This window comes from Vombatus ursinus, unplaced genomic scaffold, assembly GCF_900497805.2.
Source record: "Vombatus ursinus unplaced genomic scaffold, bare-nosed wombat genome assembly UNPS02012179.1, whole genome shotgun sequence".
Taxonomy (NCBI): Eukaryota; Metazoa; Chordata; class Mammalia; order Diprotodontia; family Vombatidae; genus Vombatus; species Vombatus ursinus.
The window spans coordinates 12,618,224-12,634,097 of NW_020951957.1; the positions used below are offsets into that span (position 1 = coordinate 12,618,224).

A 15,874-nucleotide genomic window follows, 5' to 3' on the forward strand; every position below is an offset into this window, starting at 1 on the left:
TTTTTTTTTTTTTTTTTTTTTTTGGCTAGGCAATGGGGTTAAGTGACTTGCCCAGGGTCACGCAGCTAGTGTTACGTGTCTGAGGCTGAATTTGAACTTAGGTCCTCCTGAATCTGGGGTTGGTGCTTACAGTTTCCTTTAAGCTGGCGATAGAACCCTCAGCTGTAATTGATCATACTAAGAGGGCTCTGGAGAAATTGTGGTCAGGTTGTTGTGGCCAACATCCTTGGGTCTCGATGGTCCTATATGGATTTTCTAACCAATGACTTAGAATGACAGTTGTCTCTCTCAGATGAAGAAATGGAAAAAGATATGAAAATAGAAGAAAAAGATTGTGAGTAACCTACAATCTTGACACATAACTTTTATAGATGAGGAAAACTGAGGCAAAGTGCTTTTCTCTCAAATCAGAAGTTGTGAACTGGCCAGTGGCTTTGATAAGAGAGTGATTCAGAGCAGCAAAAGGAATCTTTTGTTTTCATAAGGAAAAAGAAAAACCTGTAGGAAGGTAAAATGGTTTTGGGGCAGAAAGTGAATGAATAATTTCAAAATGTTTTTTTTTCTTTTAATGGTTATTTGATGCTCATTAAAAATGAAAATGAAGGCCTACCAATTTTAGTTTATATTTCTATACTTACCACTTCAAGTAGGCAAAGGAATAAAGAGAATGTAGTTCTCATTTTCTTTAAAAAATGTACTATAAGCTTAATAACAATCTCAGCAAATAAAATCAAAGCATCAAAGGAACAAAAGCCCAAATAAAACCATAAAGTCCAAACTATTTTTATTTTGATGAAAATATATATATGTATATATATATACATATATACACTTTAATAAGTAAAAACATCTATTAGGAAAAGTCCAAACTGTAATAAATCTACTAATTTGAAGATATGTAATAATTATATCATAATCTTAAAAACTTAATTTTTTGATTTTTAATGGAGAAAAAAGGCAGACACAAATGTCAATTTTTACTAATGATTTTTGTTAGGAAAAAAAGGGAAATTATGAGCATTATGGTATTTTATTCTCAGTGTTCCTCTGCTCTATCAAATCTTTGATTTTGTTCATTCTTTCTACTGTTCTTCCCTGATATCCTACCTTTGATACTTACTAATTCTGTGACTTAGGGCAAGTCTATTAACCTCTAGAGAAAATTCAATTTCCTTATTAGCAAAATGAAAGGATCTTACTAGATGGCCAGTGCCAGTCTTTCTAGATTTGGATCTATGATTCTATGATCCTATTATCCTATGTTTGTTGGGAAAACCAGTATAAAATAATTAAGTAGAGTGAATCATCAGCAAATGTTTCTTGAATGCCTAGTATTTGCAAAATGAATTCTAGGCACTGTGCAGGACATCATCCTTCAAGAACTATGACTCTCTCTACCAGCACAGATCATAATTCCTCAAAGGATGGATTTTCATGAGTTCCTGTGGCTGAAGAAATTTGCTGATGACTAGCTTTCTAGTTGCCATCTGATGCTTCTCTGAATTGGTTTGACTGGTTCTTAACAGACAAAGTCACCTGTGAGACACAGTCAGGCGCTATATCTATACTTGATATCATTCTGCCAGATCTTGCATTTAGTTGGCATAACCTAAAAGAACTCAGAGGCATCTCTATGCCCAGTGTAGCATCAGAATAAGAGTTTAGTGGAGCATTAATATCCCAATACCAGTAACTGGGTCCTTGTCTTGTTCTGCCATGCCTCAAAATCTATCTTTTTAACGTATTTTGTATCCTCTGAGATGAGCTGCCCTCTCAAAAAATGGCATTATGTCCTGGACCACAGTCTTTCTGTCTCACTAATTGTGACCAAACATTCTGTACACTGACTACTTGTCTTCATGATAATCTATCTCCCAACCACCTACTTCGATGTCATGCCCACCTTTCAGAGGGATGCCTACCTGATGCACACCATTGTATTTCCATGATACCAACCACTTGCCTACCTAAAGCTCTGCTTACTTTCTACCATATTCTCTTCATGCTTCAACCACTTGTTCCAGATTCTTCCTAATGACCACACCTGAGAATTTCTTGGATCATCTGCCCACTCTAGTGGTGATCTCATTTCTCAGAAAGCTACTGACAAAAATCAACATATCACTGAATTAAGAAGATGCTTATGAAATGGTTAAAAATTTGGAGATAACGTTGTTGTTGTTGCTGTAATTACTGAGGTCAACTTTTGGTGCTTAATTCTTTCTCAGTGTGCCCACAAGTTCCTCAAAGAAGTTATGAGAATTCCAATGCCTTTCTTTCCTATAATTTCTTCTGTTTTTTTTTCCCAAGAGGTAAAAATTTTCTTCTTTTCACAACTAAGATATGTATATCATTCCATTTTTTCAAGTTCATTAATGCCTTTTGGTTTTATAGCATAATCATTTTTTCAAAGTTGTTTTAATTTGTATCTCATTGCTAAATAGTAAGGTTAAACAGCTTTCTAATGATTTAAAATGTTTTTATTTTTTATGAACTTGACAAGAATCAACAAATAGGGATATTTCCTTATTCAAAGAAATTCTAAGAGGATTGTATATGACACCATGAATAAATGAAGCATCTCTTAAGAATTTACTATGTGCAAAGCACTGTGCGTACAAAAAGAAAAGCAAGACAGCCTCTGTTTTAAAGGATCTCACATTGTAATGAAGGAGACAATGGGAGGTTTCAGCTCCAAGTCAGATAAAAAGGTCCCATGGTCTATAGGGCACAGTAGTAAAGCAGATGTTAATGCCTTTACATCATTTGCACAGATAAAGTCATGTCTATTTGTGATGTTGAAACATTTGTTGGTGCCAAGGACTTTGATAAGAAACACTTTCTTTTCTGGGTCATCAGTAACTTTGACTACAGCACTTTGACTAGCAGGATCCTTCGCCAGGCTGCATCTAGTTGTGCAGGCTGCATGGGGGTTGCTTTCCAAGATGATGGCTATGGACACTGAGCTGGATCTGGTTCAATGCCTTGTACATAATAGGTTCTTAATAAATGTTTGTTGAATTGAATTTCTGAACTAAAAACTTACTTAGCTTTGGTTTGGTTTGGTTCACCAAAAAATTCCTTCCCCTATGAGCAGGCAGTTTTCAAAAGAAGAAATTCAAGCTGTTAATAATTACATAAAATGCTCAAGTAATTACAGAAATGTAAATTGAAACAACTTTGAGGTTCCACCTCACACATATCTTAATGATAAAAATGACAAAAGAGGAAAGTAACAAATATTGGAAGGACTGTGGAAAAACAAGTATACAAGTGAACTATTGGTAGAGAATGAATTGTTCCAGCCATTCTGATAGGCAATTTGGAAATATGTTCAGAAAATTACCAAAATATTCATGTGTTTTTACTACTAGTCCCATATTCCAAAGAAGTCGAGGAAAGAAAAAAAAAGATCTATATGCACATAACTATAGCAGCTCTTTTCATGATAGCCAGAAATTGGAAAGCAAGGGGATGACCTCTTATTTCAGAACAGTTAAACAAATTGTGTTATGTGAATGTAATGGAATATTATTGTGCCATAAGAAATGATGAAATAGATAATCTCAGAAGAAACTGGGAATACATCTATTAACTGATTCAGAAAGAAGTAAGCAGAACTAGGAAAATAACTGCATAATGATGACAACACTATAGAGAAAAACAACCTCAAAATACTTTAGAACTCTGATCAATGCAATGAAAAACTACTGTCTAAAAGGATGAAGATGAAACACATGACTTACCTCCTGACAGAGATGTGATGAAATTAAAATGCACAAAAAGACCTACATTTTCTGATATGGCTAATTGGGGAATATATTTTGCTAGACTATACAGCTATGTTTGGAAGTGAGTGATTTGTTTTTCAAGATTTGTGGGTTTTTTTTAAATTTGATCAAAAGTGGGAAGGTAGTAGGGAGAACAGATTTTAAAAAAATACTTGTTAATTGAAAAATAGAAAAAAAAAACTTTCTAAAGTTCATTTCTTTTTGCCTTCCTGAAAATAATAAAAACATAGTGTCCCTTGTTCTCAAGTTATTGGGATAAAAATCTTTGATATTTGATCATTGGAGAAAAGTAAAGCTTTTACATGATGTTCCCAATCTCTGATATATCTAAGGTCATGTTTCTTATCAAATTACCCTCTTCCTAGTTGGGATCTCTATTTAAGGTTGACTTTGCCAAAGCTCAGTTTTCTTGTTGATGCCCCACGGATAGGATAACTTCTACTGGAAAGATCAGGTAAGAATCTGTGAAGCAATGTCCTACAAGGACAGGGTAGTGCAATGTTGTATAGAGGTAATTTAATGGACAAATGAAACAAAATTGTAAAGCAAGGAGACAGTGCTATAGTGGAAATCATATTCACTGGATTTGGAGTCAGAAAAATAAGGTTTTGAAACCTAGCTTTGCTGTTTGCTGGGGGACTTTGGGCAAGTCACTCACTCTCTGGATCTCAGTTTCTTCATCTATGGAAACTTACGTTTGGAATGGTGTTTACTAGATCACCTCTGAGGTCCCTTTTGGCTATAAATCTATTATTTTATGAACTTGTAGTCTTCACTTCTCTTGTTCAAATACTCTACGTGACTTTATGGTGATTAGTGAATTTTATTTTCCTAGCAAATGTCTGGAATGGTTATTGAATAAATGGACAGGCAGAGGGATATTTGCTGTTGCTTCTTTACAGTGAAGTCCCTTAATCTCTATTACTTGCTAAGGTTTGGGCGTGTTTTAGATGGCAGTCACAAGAGTATAGTATCACATTTGTGGAATATTTATGTATTATCTTTTTTATAATTTTTTCTTCAACTTCATTGTTCTAAAAACATTTTTAACCTTCAGCTTTCATTTTCAAGAGGGTGGTACTACAGTTCTATGAACCTTCCTCCTTTGCACATGCACAGATTTGAAATATGTTATTTATGTAGTATTGGAGAGATAAGATATAACCTCTTATCTCACGCTGCTCTGGGAGGAGCTATATGATGGTGATTGTATCTCTTTTGCTATAGAGATGTATAAAGAGTTACTAAGGAAAGTGAGGTTATTCATTCTGGGAAAGATCCTAAGATCATGGAATCCAGAACTGGGTAGATCCTTAGAAATTATCTAACCTCTCCCTTCCCCATTTTACAGATGAGGAAACTGAGGCCCAGAGTGGTTGAGTGACTTGCCTGAGGTCACATTGGAAGTATATTGAAGAGCTAGGATTCTAACCTATGAACTTGGATTATAATTACAATAACCTTTCCATTGTATATGTATATATATAATTATATATAATATTACATATGATATATAATATACTACATGTGTTATAATATATAATATATACTTATATCTATAGTTATTTTCAAATGTCTGAGGAGAAACAAAGGACTGTATGTAACCAGCTTTCACTAGTTTTCCCTGAAGAAAAACAAAAGGAAAGAGACTTAAACATAAGGAAAGCATGACATAAAGAAAAATTGGTCATTTTTTTAAAATCATGATCCACCCTCACTTAGTCAATCCTCTAGTGGGCCAGTGAGGTGTACGGTGTAGTTCTGACTAGGAGGTCTTTGGGTAAATTATTGTTCCTCAGAGGCTAGGTACCAAGAGAATTGACTTGCACCTGGAGACTGTTACTTAACTGGGAGTTTCTTTTTGCTCTTAATATCAACAAAATCCCACAAGCAGCCTCTGAATTTTGCCAAGAAATGACCTTTCCTGAATTCCATGCTTTCCAGTTTAAAACTGAGCAGGTAAATTGAATTGTTGGTTTTCCAAATAGAAGTCACCAAGAGTATGAGGATGTTTAGGGAGGGCATGTTTCATCATTCTAGCATTGGTAATCACTTTTATGATCCAAAGTTGCAGGTTTCTCCCCTGCTCTTCCTATCCCGCCAAAAAAAGAAAACATTTAATCGATTTCTACATAAGTAACCATGAGACTTCTCACTCATGCTTTGTGGAATTTATAAGACTAAAACCTGTTGCAAATATACCAAATTAAATTGGCATAATTAATAATAACATTAGCTATAATATTAATAGCTATAATAAAATGCATATAGGGCTAACTATACACCAGTACACATGATAATTCATGTGCTAACTGTGCTAAGTGCTTTACAATTATTATCTGATTTGATCCTTACAACAAACCTGGGATGTATGTGCTATTCTTCTTCTTCTCCTCATTTTATAGATGAGGAAACAGAGGCAGATGGAGGTGAAATGACTTGTCCAGGGACATACAACTAGTAAGTGTCTAAGGTCAGATTTGAACTTAGGTCTTCCTGACTCCAGGTCCAGCACTTTATCCACTATACCACCTAATTAGCAAATGCCCTCAAAGCCTAGCCCTTCATAGAGGCATTATGTATATAGTGAGCAATTTGTTTACAGCTTGTGCTCAATAAATATCTGTTTCTTGGTTGATAGATTAAATACATTATTTAAAAGAATCAAACAACCATGGAATGTGTCATTGACTACACCCAGCCCAGTGTCATCTGCAGCCATCCAGGCAGTTTGGCAGTCAGCTTATGAGAAAACAGCAGTTGAAGCCTTCTGTTCTGTAGGCATTTGTTTGAAAAGTGTCACTTTGTAGTATCCTGAAAACAGAGCCATAGACCCAGATCTATACTACCAGATCAATATGTAATTCTGTGTAGTTATTCAATGAACTGAGAGAAACAGAGAGCCTTACCAGCTGCCTGCTGAAGAGGGGATATATCAGCTCTATCCATTTCCCTGTGTGGGTTGGAGTTCTGCTGCCCTAGGGTGTCAATAATGGAGAGGATGTTAACTCCATCATCCTCTCTCTCAGACTTTGCGCTGTGATGTTGAAAGGGAGAGAAATTCAGAGACTTAGTTACTACAAGGAACTGCTAAAAGATGTGGAGAGGTAAGAAATAGCCAAAATGGATGTTTCCTCTTAATTTAATATGCTAAGCATTGTTACTTTTCTGGGAGAGTAAATTAAAGGACAAAATAGATAGAAGCAAGAGAAATGTTAAAAGGTAAAAGAAGACTCAAGTTAAAAGCATAAACCAAGGATCCAGAATCTGTGCTTTCCAAAGATAATATTCAAGTAGATTTTGTATGGCATGATGGTGGACTAATAGTACCTTATCTCTTCTGTTGTTTTTCAAAGTAGATGCAGAAACTTAACTCCTCCAAATCCTTCCTTCAAGTTAGTTGGGCCATGGTCCCCACCATCGCTGTCCATTTTGCTATCCTGAAATGAAGTTCAGAGGTTGCCACCTGAGCATCCTATTTTTAAAAGATTGCCAATCGGGGGCAACTAGGTGGTGCAGTGAATAGAGCACCGGTGCTGGAGTCAGGAGGCCCTGAGTTCAAATCCAGCCTCAGGCACATAACCCTTACCAGCTGTGTGACCATGGGCAAGTCACTTAACCACCATTACCCACCCAAAGAAAAAAAAAGATTGCCAACCCATGGTTTGAATGAAAATAATAAGAGCTCTGATTTATATAGCATTTTCAAATTGTTTTTAAGTTATTTTTCAGTTGTGTTCAACTCTCTGTGACCCCGTTTTGGGGTTTTCTTGGCAGAGATAATGGAGTTGTTTGCTGTTTCCTTCTCCAGCTCATTACACAGATAAGGAACTAGGCAAATAAGGTTAAGTGACTTGCTCAGGGTAACACAGAATCTGATGCCAGATTTGAACTTGTGAAGATGAGTCTTCCTGATTCCAAGCCCAGTGTTTTAGCCATTGTGCTTCCTAGCTTCCCCCTTTCAGGTAGGTAGTGAAAAATTAATTATCTTCATTTTACAGAAAAGGAAACTGAGGTTCTGATAGATTGACTTGCACAAAATTATGCAGTTAGGAAATATCAAAAACAAAAGTGGATTTAAGTGGTTGGTTAAAAACAAAGAAAATGAAAGTCCGCAAAGAAAAGCACAAAGTCTTGCATTTACTTTAATTCAACATATATTTGCTGAGCACCTAATACATATAGGTCCCATAAAAATCAATTATATAACTAGAAGATGACTTAGCTTTACAGAAGTTCATGTGAAAAGCACTTAGGATTTATAAGTGACCACAAACACTAGAGGAGCGAACAATGTGACTTAGCTTCTAATAAAATACTCATCCAAGTTTAGAAAGATAGCATCTTAGCAAAGGAAGGTAAGAGAGCAGGCTCTGCATTCGTCAGACCATAGCTGAAGTAATTTGTCTAGTTATTTTCACCAACCTAAAAGCTAATAGTGAAGCCAAATGGATGGCAGCTAGAGGTTGAGATATTCACAGTTTGTCCTATGAGGCATTGTTGTGGGAATTAGGAAATTTTAGCCTGATGAAGAAAAGGGGGAGAACATGATAACTCTTCAGATTTGTTATGTGAAAGACAGGTAGACTTGTGATGTACTCTTATTCAAGAGAAAAAAAAAATGGGACCAGTAGATAGAAGGTACAAGCAGACGGATTTCAGTTGAACATAAGGAAGAATTTTCTTACAATTAGTATTGTTCAATGAATGGAATAAGTTACCTTAGTGTAGAAGCCTCTCAATTACTGGTTTGAGAGAATTCAGATCTGAAAGGAACTTATTCCAACTGTCTCATTTCACTGATGAGGAAAAGGTGCAAAAGCAGAGGCTGTAATAGAAGGGACTCTTGCCTTTGGGTAGAGGTTCGACTCCATGATGCCTTAAAGATGCCTTCTGATTCTAAGATTCTAGGATTATATAGTGGTGATGTTGATGAAAAGTATGGGCTGCAGCTCTTGGGGAGCCTTAAAGGATAAGGGACTTCCAGGTGAGGGTATTTCATGGAATGTTGGGTTGTAAGGCAGAATCCATTTTGAAATTTTTATGTATAGAACTAAGAATTTATTTATGTCTCTTAAAAAAAATTAGAAACTCAGAGAGCTCTATATAAAATCCAGGCAGAGATATTACACATTCTTTAATAACTATATATTTCCCAAATAGGGAATAAACAAAACTTTGAAATGTTTTCTCTGAGGCTTTTAATCTCCTGAGCCTTCTGTCTTAAAGTAAACAATGCGTACAGGGAAAAGAGAATTTGACTCCAAAGCTTTTAAAAAAGGATTTGAAATCAGCCTAGATATCAGTGTATGTATTTTTAATGACATGTAATTTTTTAAAAAATTTAGATCTGTGATCAAAGATTGGACCTATAGTAGCCATTTGTGGGCCTGATTCCGCAGCTGATCAGTAAGGAGGCTTTAACCTGATCCATTTTTCTAACTTGGGACAGTTCATCCCTGCTTTCGTGGCCTAGTGGCCCTCTGCCTCTGGGGAATTACAAAATTGGTGTCAGATAGTGCCAACACTCGATGAGCCTTAGCATTACTACAGCTCAGAACTCTAGAACTCAAATGATCCTACCAGAATCAACCTCTCCAGAAGCAGGGACCATAAGTCTATGCTACCATGCCTGGCAATTTATATCTTTTTAAATAGATGTCGTCTTGCTTCATGCTGGAACTTTGTGGTTTTCTTCATCTTTTCTGAGAGTTTTCAGCTGTTATGTGTTATGTTATGTGTTATGTTGTTATTGTTATCAAACAATGAAATTTGTCAAGGTTTGGGAATATCTTTCTAAAGTTTTCTTTTTTTTGATAATAATTCACCCACAAATTCAGATGCTCCTTTGGAGCATGAAGGCAACTTTGGGTTCTTGAAGTCCATGCCAGCAGAGCATAGCTTGGTAAGTGTTGAGTCTGGCTATAAATGATATATCTGCTGTTCAAGCACTAGTATAGATAACTTTGGAGAGGCTTGTCCTCAGAAGGGAGATTAGAAGAGTTGTATGATCTGAGTTAAGTAAAGGAAGTACCCACTTGGATGCCATAATTATAGGTGGCTAAAGTGTTGAAACAAGTAGAATATGTTTATAAACATAAACATCCAGGGAATATGAAGCATAGAGTATCTATTTCCTTGTTGATTTGTTATTAAAAGTTTCAAAGTGACCAATGAGATGAAATATTTTTTATTATTGAAAATTACTTTCTTCTTTCATGTCTGAAAAGTAGTTTCCTTTTTTGGATACTTAATTCCAAACAAGTTGTTTGACAAAATAAAGTCAGTCAAGAATGATCCCTTAGTTATAGGGGTCCTTAACCCTGGGGTCTGTGAACTTTTTTTTTTTTTTGATGACGCAGTTGGGGTTAAGTTACTTGCCCAGAGTCACAGAGCTAGTAAGTGTTATGTGTCTGAGGCTGGATTTGAACTCAGGTCCTCCTCACTCCAAGGCCAGAACTCTATCCATTGTGCCACCTAGCTGCCCTGTGAACTTGTTGTAAAAAAAAAATTAATAACTCTGTTTCCATATAAGTCTTTTCCTTTGTAATCCAAAATATTCTATTTTACATATTTAAAAGCCGCATTCTGAAAGGGAGAAGACAGATGTCACCAGACTGCCATAATTTATTAAAAGGTTAAGAACCTCTGCCTACATGTTATCTGCTTTGAAGTTCCTAAGATTTAATTAATAATAATACCTAGCATTTCTGTAGAGTTTTAATATTTGAACATTTTTATATATTTGATGTTATTTGATCCTCACAACAAACCTGTGAGGTAAGAGAAAAAGTTATTATTCTCATTTTCAAGATGAGGAAACTGAGGCTACATCAGTTAAATAATTTGTCCACAATTGCGTAGCTTGCCCATGTCAGCAATGGAATTCCAACTCAGATCACTTGTAATTCCAAGTCTAGTGTTCTTCTCCTTATACCAGAGGAAGTGATAATCCCTCTCTAGCCATGGTTAGAGGACTTCTGTGTTAAGTGTTGAGGGCCATTCAAAAGGAAAAGCATTGACAAGCTGTACTGCTTCAAGGAGATGGGAGGCCATGATGGTAAAGGAGATGCCATTAGAATACTGGTTGTCACATGTAGGGATATTTAGTTTGGAGAAAAGAGGCATGAAAGGGGGTGTGGTAGTTGTTTTCAAGTACTTGAATGGTTAGAATTAAAGTATTGAAAGGGATCTCAGAGGTCAACTAGTTGACCTCTAGTTGACCAAACTAGTATGAAACCAAACCCAACCAAAGTATGAAATGTCTACAATAGCTTTGACTAGTCATTGTTTTCCATTTGAAGATATCTCCTTTACCATCACCATATTTAGTAATAGGGACAACTCTAACAGGGAGGTTTTTGCTTATATTGAGCTGAAATTTGCCTCCCAACTGTCTAGTTACTCAGACTAATAACCTTAAAGTCATCTCTGACTCTTATCTTTTCTTATTGCCCTGTCCCACCCCACCCCCACCTGCCAATAGCAAATCAGTCCCAAATTATGGGGTCGTGGTCACATAGATTTTCTGAGAGGTCACCAAGTCCAACCCCCTCCTTTATTTTACAGATGAATAAGCTGAGATCCAGAGAGGTCAATTGACTTCTCCAGGGTCACATAGCTAGTGAGTGTCTGAGGAAGGATTCAAAGTTAGGTCTTTCTGACTTCAAGTCCAGAACTCTAACCACATCATTCAGACCTTTTTATTCTATTACACACACACATTTTTAGTGATCTCTGCTTCCTCAAATAAGCTTGTATTTACTTATTTGTATGGAGTTGTACCTAGGGGTATGCTGGTAAGTGCTTAACAATCAGCTTCCAGAAAAATGTGTGCATAGGAAATTGTTTTAAGTTTAATCTGCATTATTAACATTTCCCTTATCACTTTCTGAAGTCTAAACAATCAACAAACAATAAATCAAACCCTAATTTGTAGCACTTACTGATTTCTGAGAAGTAAAAGCTCAGACTGAAAATTTAAAGATGGGCTCCCAAGGAGCCAACTTCAGCACAGTCCCTACTTTACCCCATCACTCCTACGTAGGGAGTCAGGCACTTAGTTTTTGTCTTTGTGTCACCAGTGCTCTTAAATATAGTAAGTGCTGATAAATGTTCTTTGAGTTGAAATGAATAGAATTAATAAATCATGATATCTGAGAGCAGGTCCAATCTATTGCTCATTTTTTATATTTTCTGAAAAAAAACTAGCTCTGTTTACTTCACATTGTAGAGGGTCAGTTAATGTTTGTTGAACTTGAAGAAGTGTTTTAGTTTTAGTAGCTTTAGCCACCATGAATTGGTGCAGTAAAGTTAACAGCAGAACTAGAGGGGCAATTTATGCATCATCATTATAATCAAACATTTATATGGTATTTATTGTGTGCCAGATACTTGCTATTAAGTGCTCTTTATCTCATTTGTCCTTATAGCAATCCTGGGAAGTAGGTGCTATTATTTATAACACCATTTTATAGATGAGGAAACTGAGGCAAAGAGGTCAAGTAACTTGTCCAGGGTTATACAGCTAGTAAGTGTTTGAGGTTCAATTTAAACTCAGCCCTTCCTGACTCCAGGACCAGTGGTCTATCCACTGCAATACTGGTGGAAGGGCAATGATGACAATATTGTTGCTGTTTGCCCTTCATTCTCAAAGACAACCACTACATCAGAAAGATGATGCCAATGGCTTGCAAGTGAATTGGATTTAAGTGAGGTAGGGTTGTGCAAAGTCACCAGCCTCACTTTCTCCTCCAGAGCCATCTGGGTCCAGTGGCAAGATATAGATCAGGACAACTGGAAAGGGCCCCCAGTGACAATAACAGTAACGATGACAATACTGTAAAAGCAATAAATTTGGAAGCTGTAAGAACATCATCAATACAAAGACCATTCATGGCTCTAGAGGACTAATGGTAAAACATGCTGTCCATAACAGAAAGGCAGGAAACATATATGTCTATACATCTATAAAATATACCGTATACAACCATTGAGAGAATTTATTTTGCTTGACTATGAATATTTGTTCAGAGAAATTTTTTTCCCAGTGGAGTTGGGGGGGGAGGGAGATGAAAAACATTTCTTTTAATTAAAAAAAAGTAGAGGTGGGAGGATACTACAGATGTGATTGCTTGCATATTCAGATGAGGTCATTGTATTATTATTTTTACTTAATTCTTTTACTTTGACATCAGAGAGCTCTTACAAAGTGGGAGTAATCTGTAAATGTATATAATGTAAAAACAGAACACATCAATAAATTTAAAAAAAAAATGTCTTGGATTAGAGACAAATTTTTGGAATGATAGCTTTTATGTACAACTTATATGAAGTTAAGTTCCTGCATAGCATATATCTTCATCTTTTTGGCGATATGACCCAAACTGAGAGACTGATGGCATAGAAAGAGAGAAGATTGGGCTTGGAGTAAGAAAAAACTATTCTGACACATACTAATTGTGTGATCATGAGTATGTCAATAACTTCTCCGGGTCTTAGCTAAACTCACATTGGCTATAATTATAGGTAAATTGCTAAATTGACGAAGAGATTTCCTAATGAAATCACTGGTCCTCTTTCCCCCCAGCCCATCACCAAAGCGGAGGGGAATGAACTCAGATTGTTTGGTAAAATTAAAAAAAAAACCATTAATTTGTAGAAATCTGAAACGTTTTTACTTTTCTTTTTAACCTAGAGAATTAAATTGTACTTGTGAATCAGGTACATACACCATATAAAGCTATTGCTTTCTTTGAGGAAAAAGATGTCTGCTTAAATCTATTTTGAAAGTCATCCTAGTCATCGGAGACAGAGTGGTTTCTATAGTGAGTATCATCATGTCCAAGAAGTCTGTTTGGCTACTTATTCTTCCTTTGACTCTAACAGGAACGGTCTTCAGTGGGAATATTTTGATTTGGCCCACAGATGCCAGCCATTGGCTAAATATTAAGATCATTATAGAGGAACTGGTTCAAAGAAATCATAATGTCACTGTGCTGACATCACAAAGTGCTCTCTTCATTAAATCCAGTCCTGATTTACAGGTGAACTTTGAGGTGTTTCCTGTTCCTTTTGGGAAGAAGAATATAGATTCCTTGATTCATGATTTTATTATGCTCTGGTTAGACCATAGGCCAACCCCTTTGACCCTCTGGCCATTCTATCAGCGACTGGGAAAATTATTTGAGAATATTTTTAAAATTAATATGCAAATGTGTGATGCAGTGCTAAACAACCAAGGGTTAATGGCGAAGATTCAAATGACAAAGTTTGAGGTGTTAGTAGCAGATCCAGTGACCATCTGTGGGGACCTAGTTGCTGTCAAGATAGGAATTCCGTTTATATACACCCTGAGGTTCACACCTGCCTCCACAGTGGAGAGACACTGTGGGAAAATCCCAGCTCCTGTCTCCTATGTGCCAGCTGCCTTGTCAGAGCTCACAGACCAGATGCCCTTTGGAGAACGAATTAAGAACATGTTATCTTATCCTCTGCAAGACTATATATTTCAGTCCTACTGGGGAAAATGGGATTTATACTACAGCAAAATTTTGGGTAAGTTAATCTACAAAATTTTCTTTTCTGCTAACTATTTTTAAGCCCTGAACCAGTCCACCAAAGGACAAGCAGTATTATCTTGAGGGTAAAGAATGACTGAACTATGAAATGAAACATTCTACCAAGAAAAAGGGAAGAGTCCTTCACGTAAGGTTTGTACGACAAGGGCTTTCTTTCTTTCCTAATAAAATATGAAAATTGATATGGAGCCCAAGAGAGGCACACCCATAATCCCCAAGTGTGGGAACATTGTTGTTAGCATTTGAATTCTTTGGACCAAACCTATATTCAAGGCTCTAATCTTCTTTGTTCCTTTTTCTTTTTAGTACGTGTAGAAGTTTTTTGTGTTGTTTGCTTTGTTTTTTTCCCCATTGAGATGGTTGAAACTTGAAGAAGTAACATGTAAGAGTGTTTTCTCCCCTTTTTTTGCAAGAATTTATGTATGACACTGATGTCACATTTTAAAACAGCAACCTATGACTCATAGCCATTTTTTTATTTCCCAGGGACCTTTCCCAGTGAAATATGGTTTATTTAATCTTACCTTTGTCAAAATGATATACTTGATTTTTCTGTTTGGTAGTATTATTGTCATTATTGATAATATCATTATTGATATCATTAGTTATTATTAACAATAATTTATTTTTTCATATAGTTTTTTAGAGCCTGCAAAATGCTGTACATTTATTATCCCATTTGATCTTCACAACAACCCTGTGAGATAGGTGGTCTTATTATCCTCATTTTACAGATGAGAAAAGTGAGGCCAAGAGAAATTAAATGGCTTGCCCAGGCAACTAGTGAATATCTGAGGCAAGATTTGAACTGGGTGCTTTTCTGACTCCTAGTCCAACACAAAATCCACTGCATCACCTGGCTGCCTAGTCACCTTGACACCTAGTCACATTTTTACTATATTTAGATCTCATTGTAAAAATAAGACAATTTTCTCATGATCAAACACTATTTGAGTCCAGTAGTGATTGAATTAGCATTTGGGACTCTTGGGGTTATGTTAGAAAAACAAAAATTGTTTCATTTTTTGGTGATAAATGAGAAAAAAAAAGATAAGAAAAAATGTGATCCATAAAGATCATCCATTATTTCAGAAGTTTTTAAAGAGTTCTGAAGAGTTCTGAAATTAAAAAAAAATGTGTGCTTACATAGGCATAATTGCCAACCTATATTCTACTCTCCATCCCTTTCCCAAGCCTATTGGCTTTCTTCTTCGACAGATTGCTAAATATGCCAGAGCGTGTAAATATGAACCTACCAACTAAGCAGCTCCAGAAAAAGGCAAATCTTTGAGATTGCAAGGATTTAAATGTTTCTGAAGTAGTGGCCTAAGTGTGAACTCCTGAAAAATTGTGCTGAGTTGCCTGGAATTTAAAATCCTTCAATGCCTGAGCATACAATTGCTTTCCTAACCCACTTTGCTCCTATTTTCCAGCAAATGGTCTATAATCTGATGACTTGTCTAATTTGAGAATCTCTATAATTTACCTGGACCTTACCCTTCA

General features: G+C 36.1%; 1 protein-coding gene across 1 annotated transcript in view; it reads left to right on the forward strand.

Annotated features, from left to right (window-relative positions):
- Positions 1-14,742, forward strand: part of LOC114039715 (UDP-glucuronosyltransferase 2A2-like) — a 33,840-nt gene extending 19,098 nt beyond the window's left edge. The window contains exons 3-4 of the mRNA XM_027857570.1: positions 13,558-14,348; positions 14,678-14,742. Of these exons, the coding sequence (XP_027713371.1) occupies positions 13,558-14,348; positions 14,678-14,742 (856 nt within the window). The remainder of the gene's footprint in view (positions 1-13,557; positions 14,349-14,677) is intronic.
- The last annotated feature ends 1,132 nt before the right edge of the window (positions 14,743-15,874 follow it).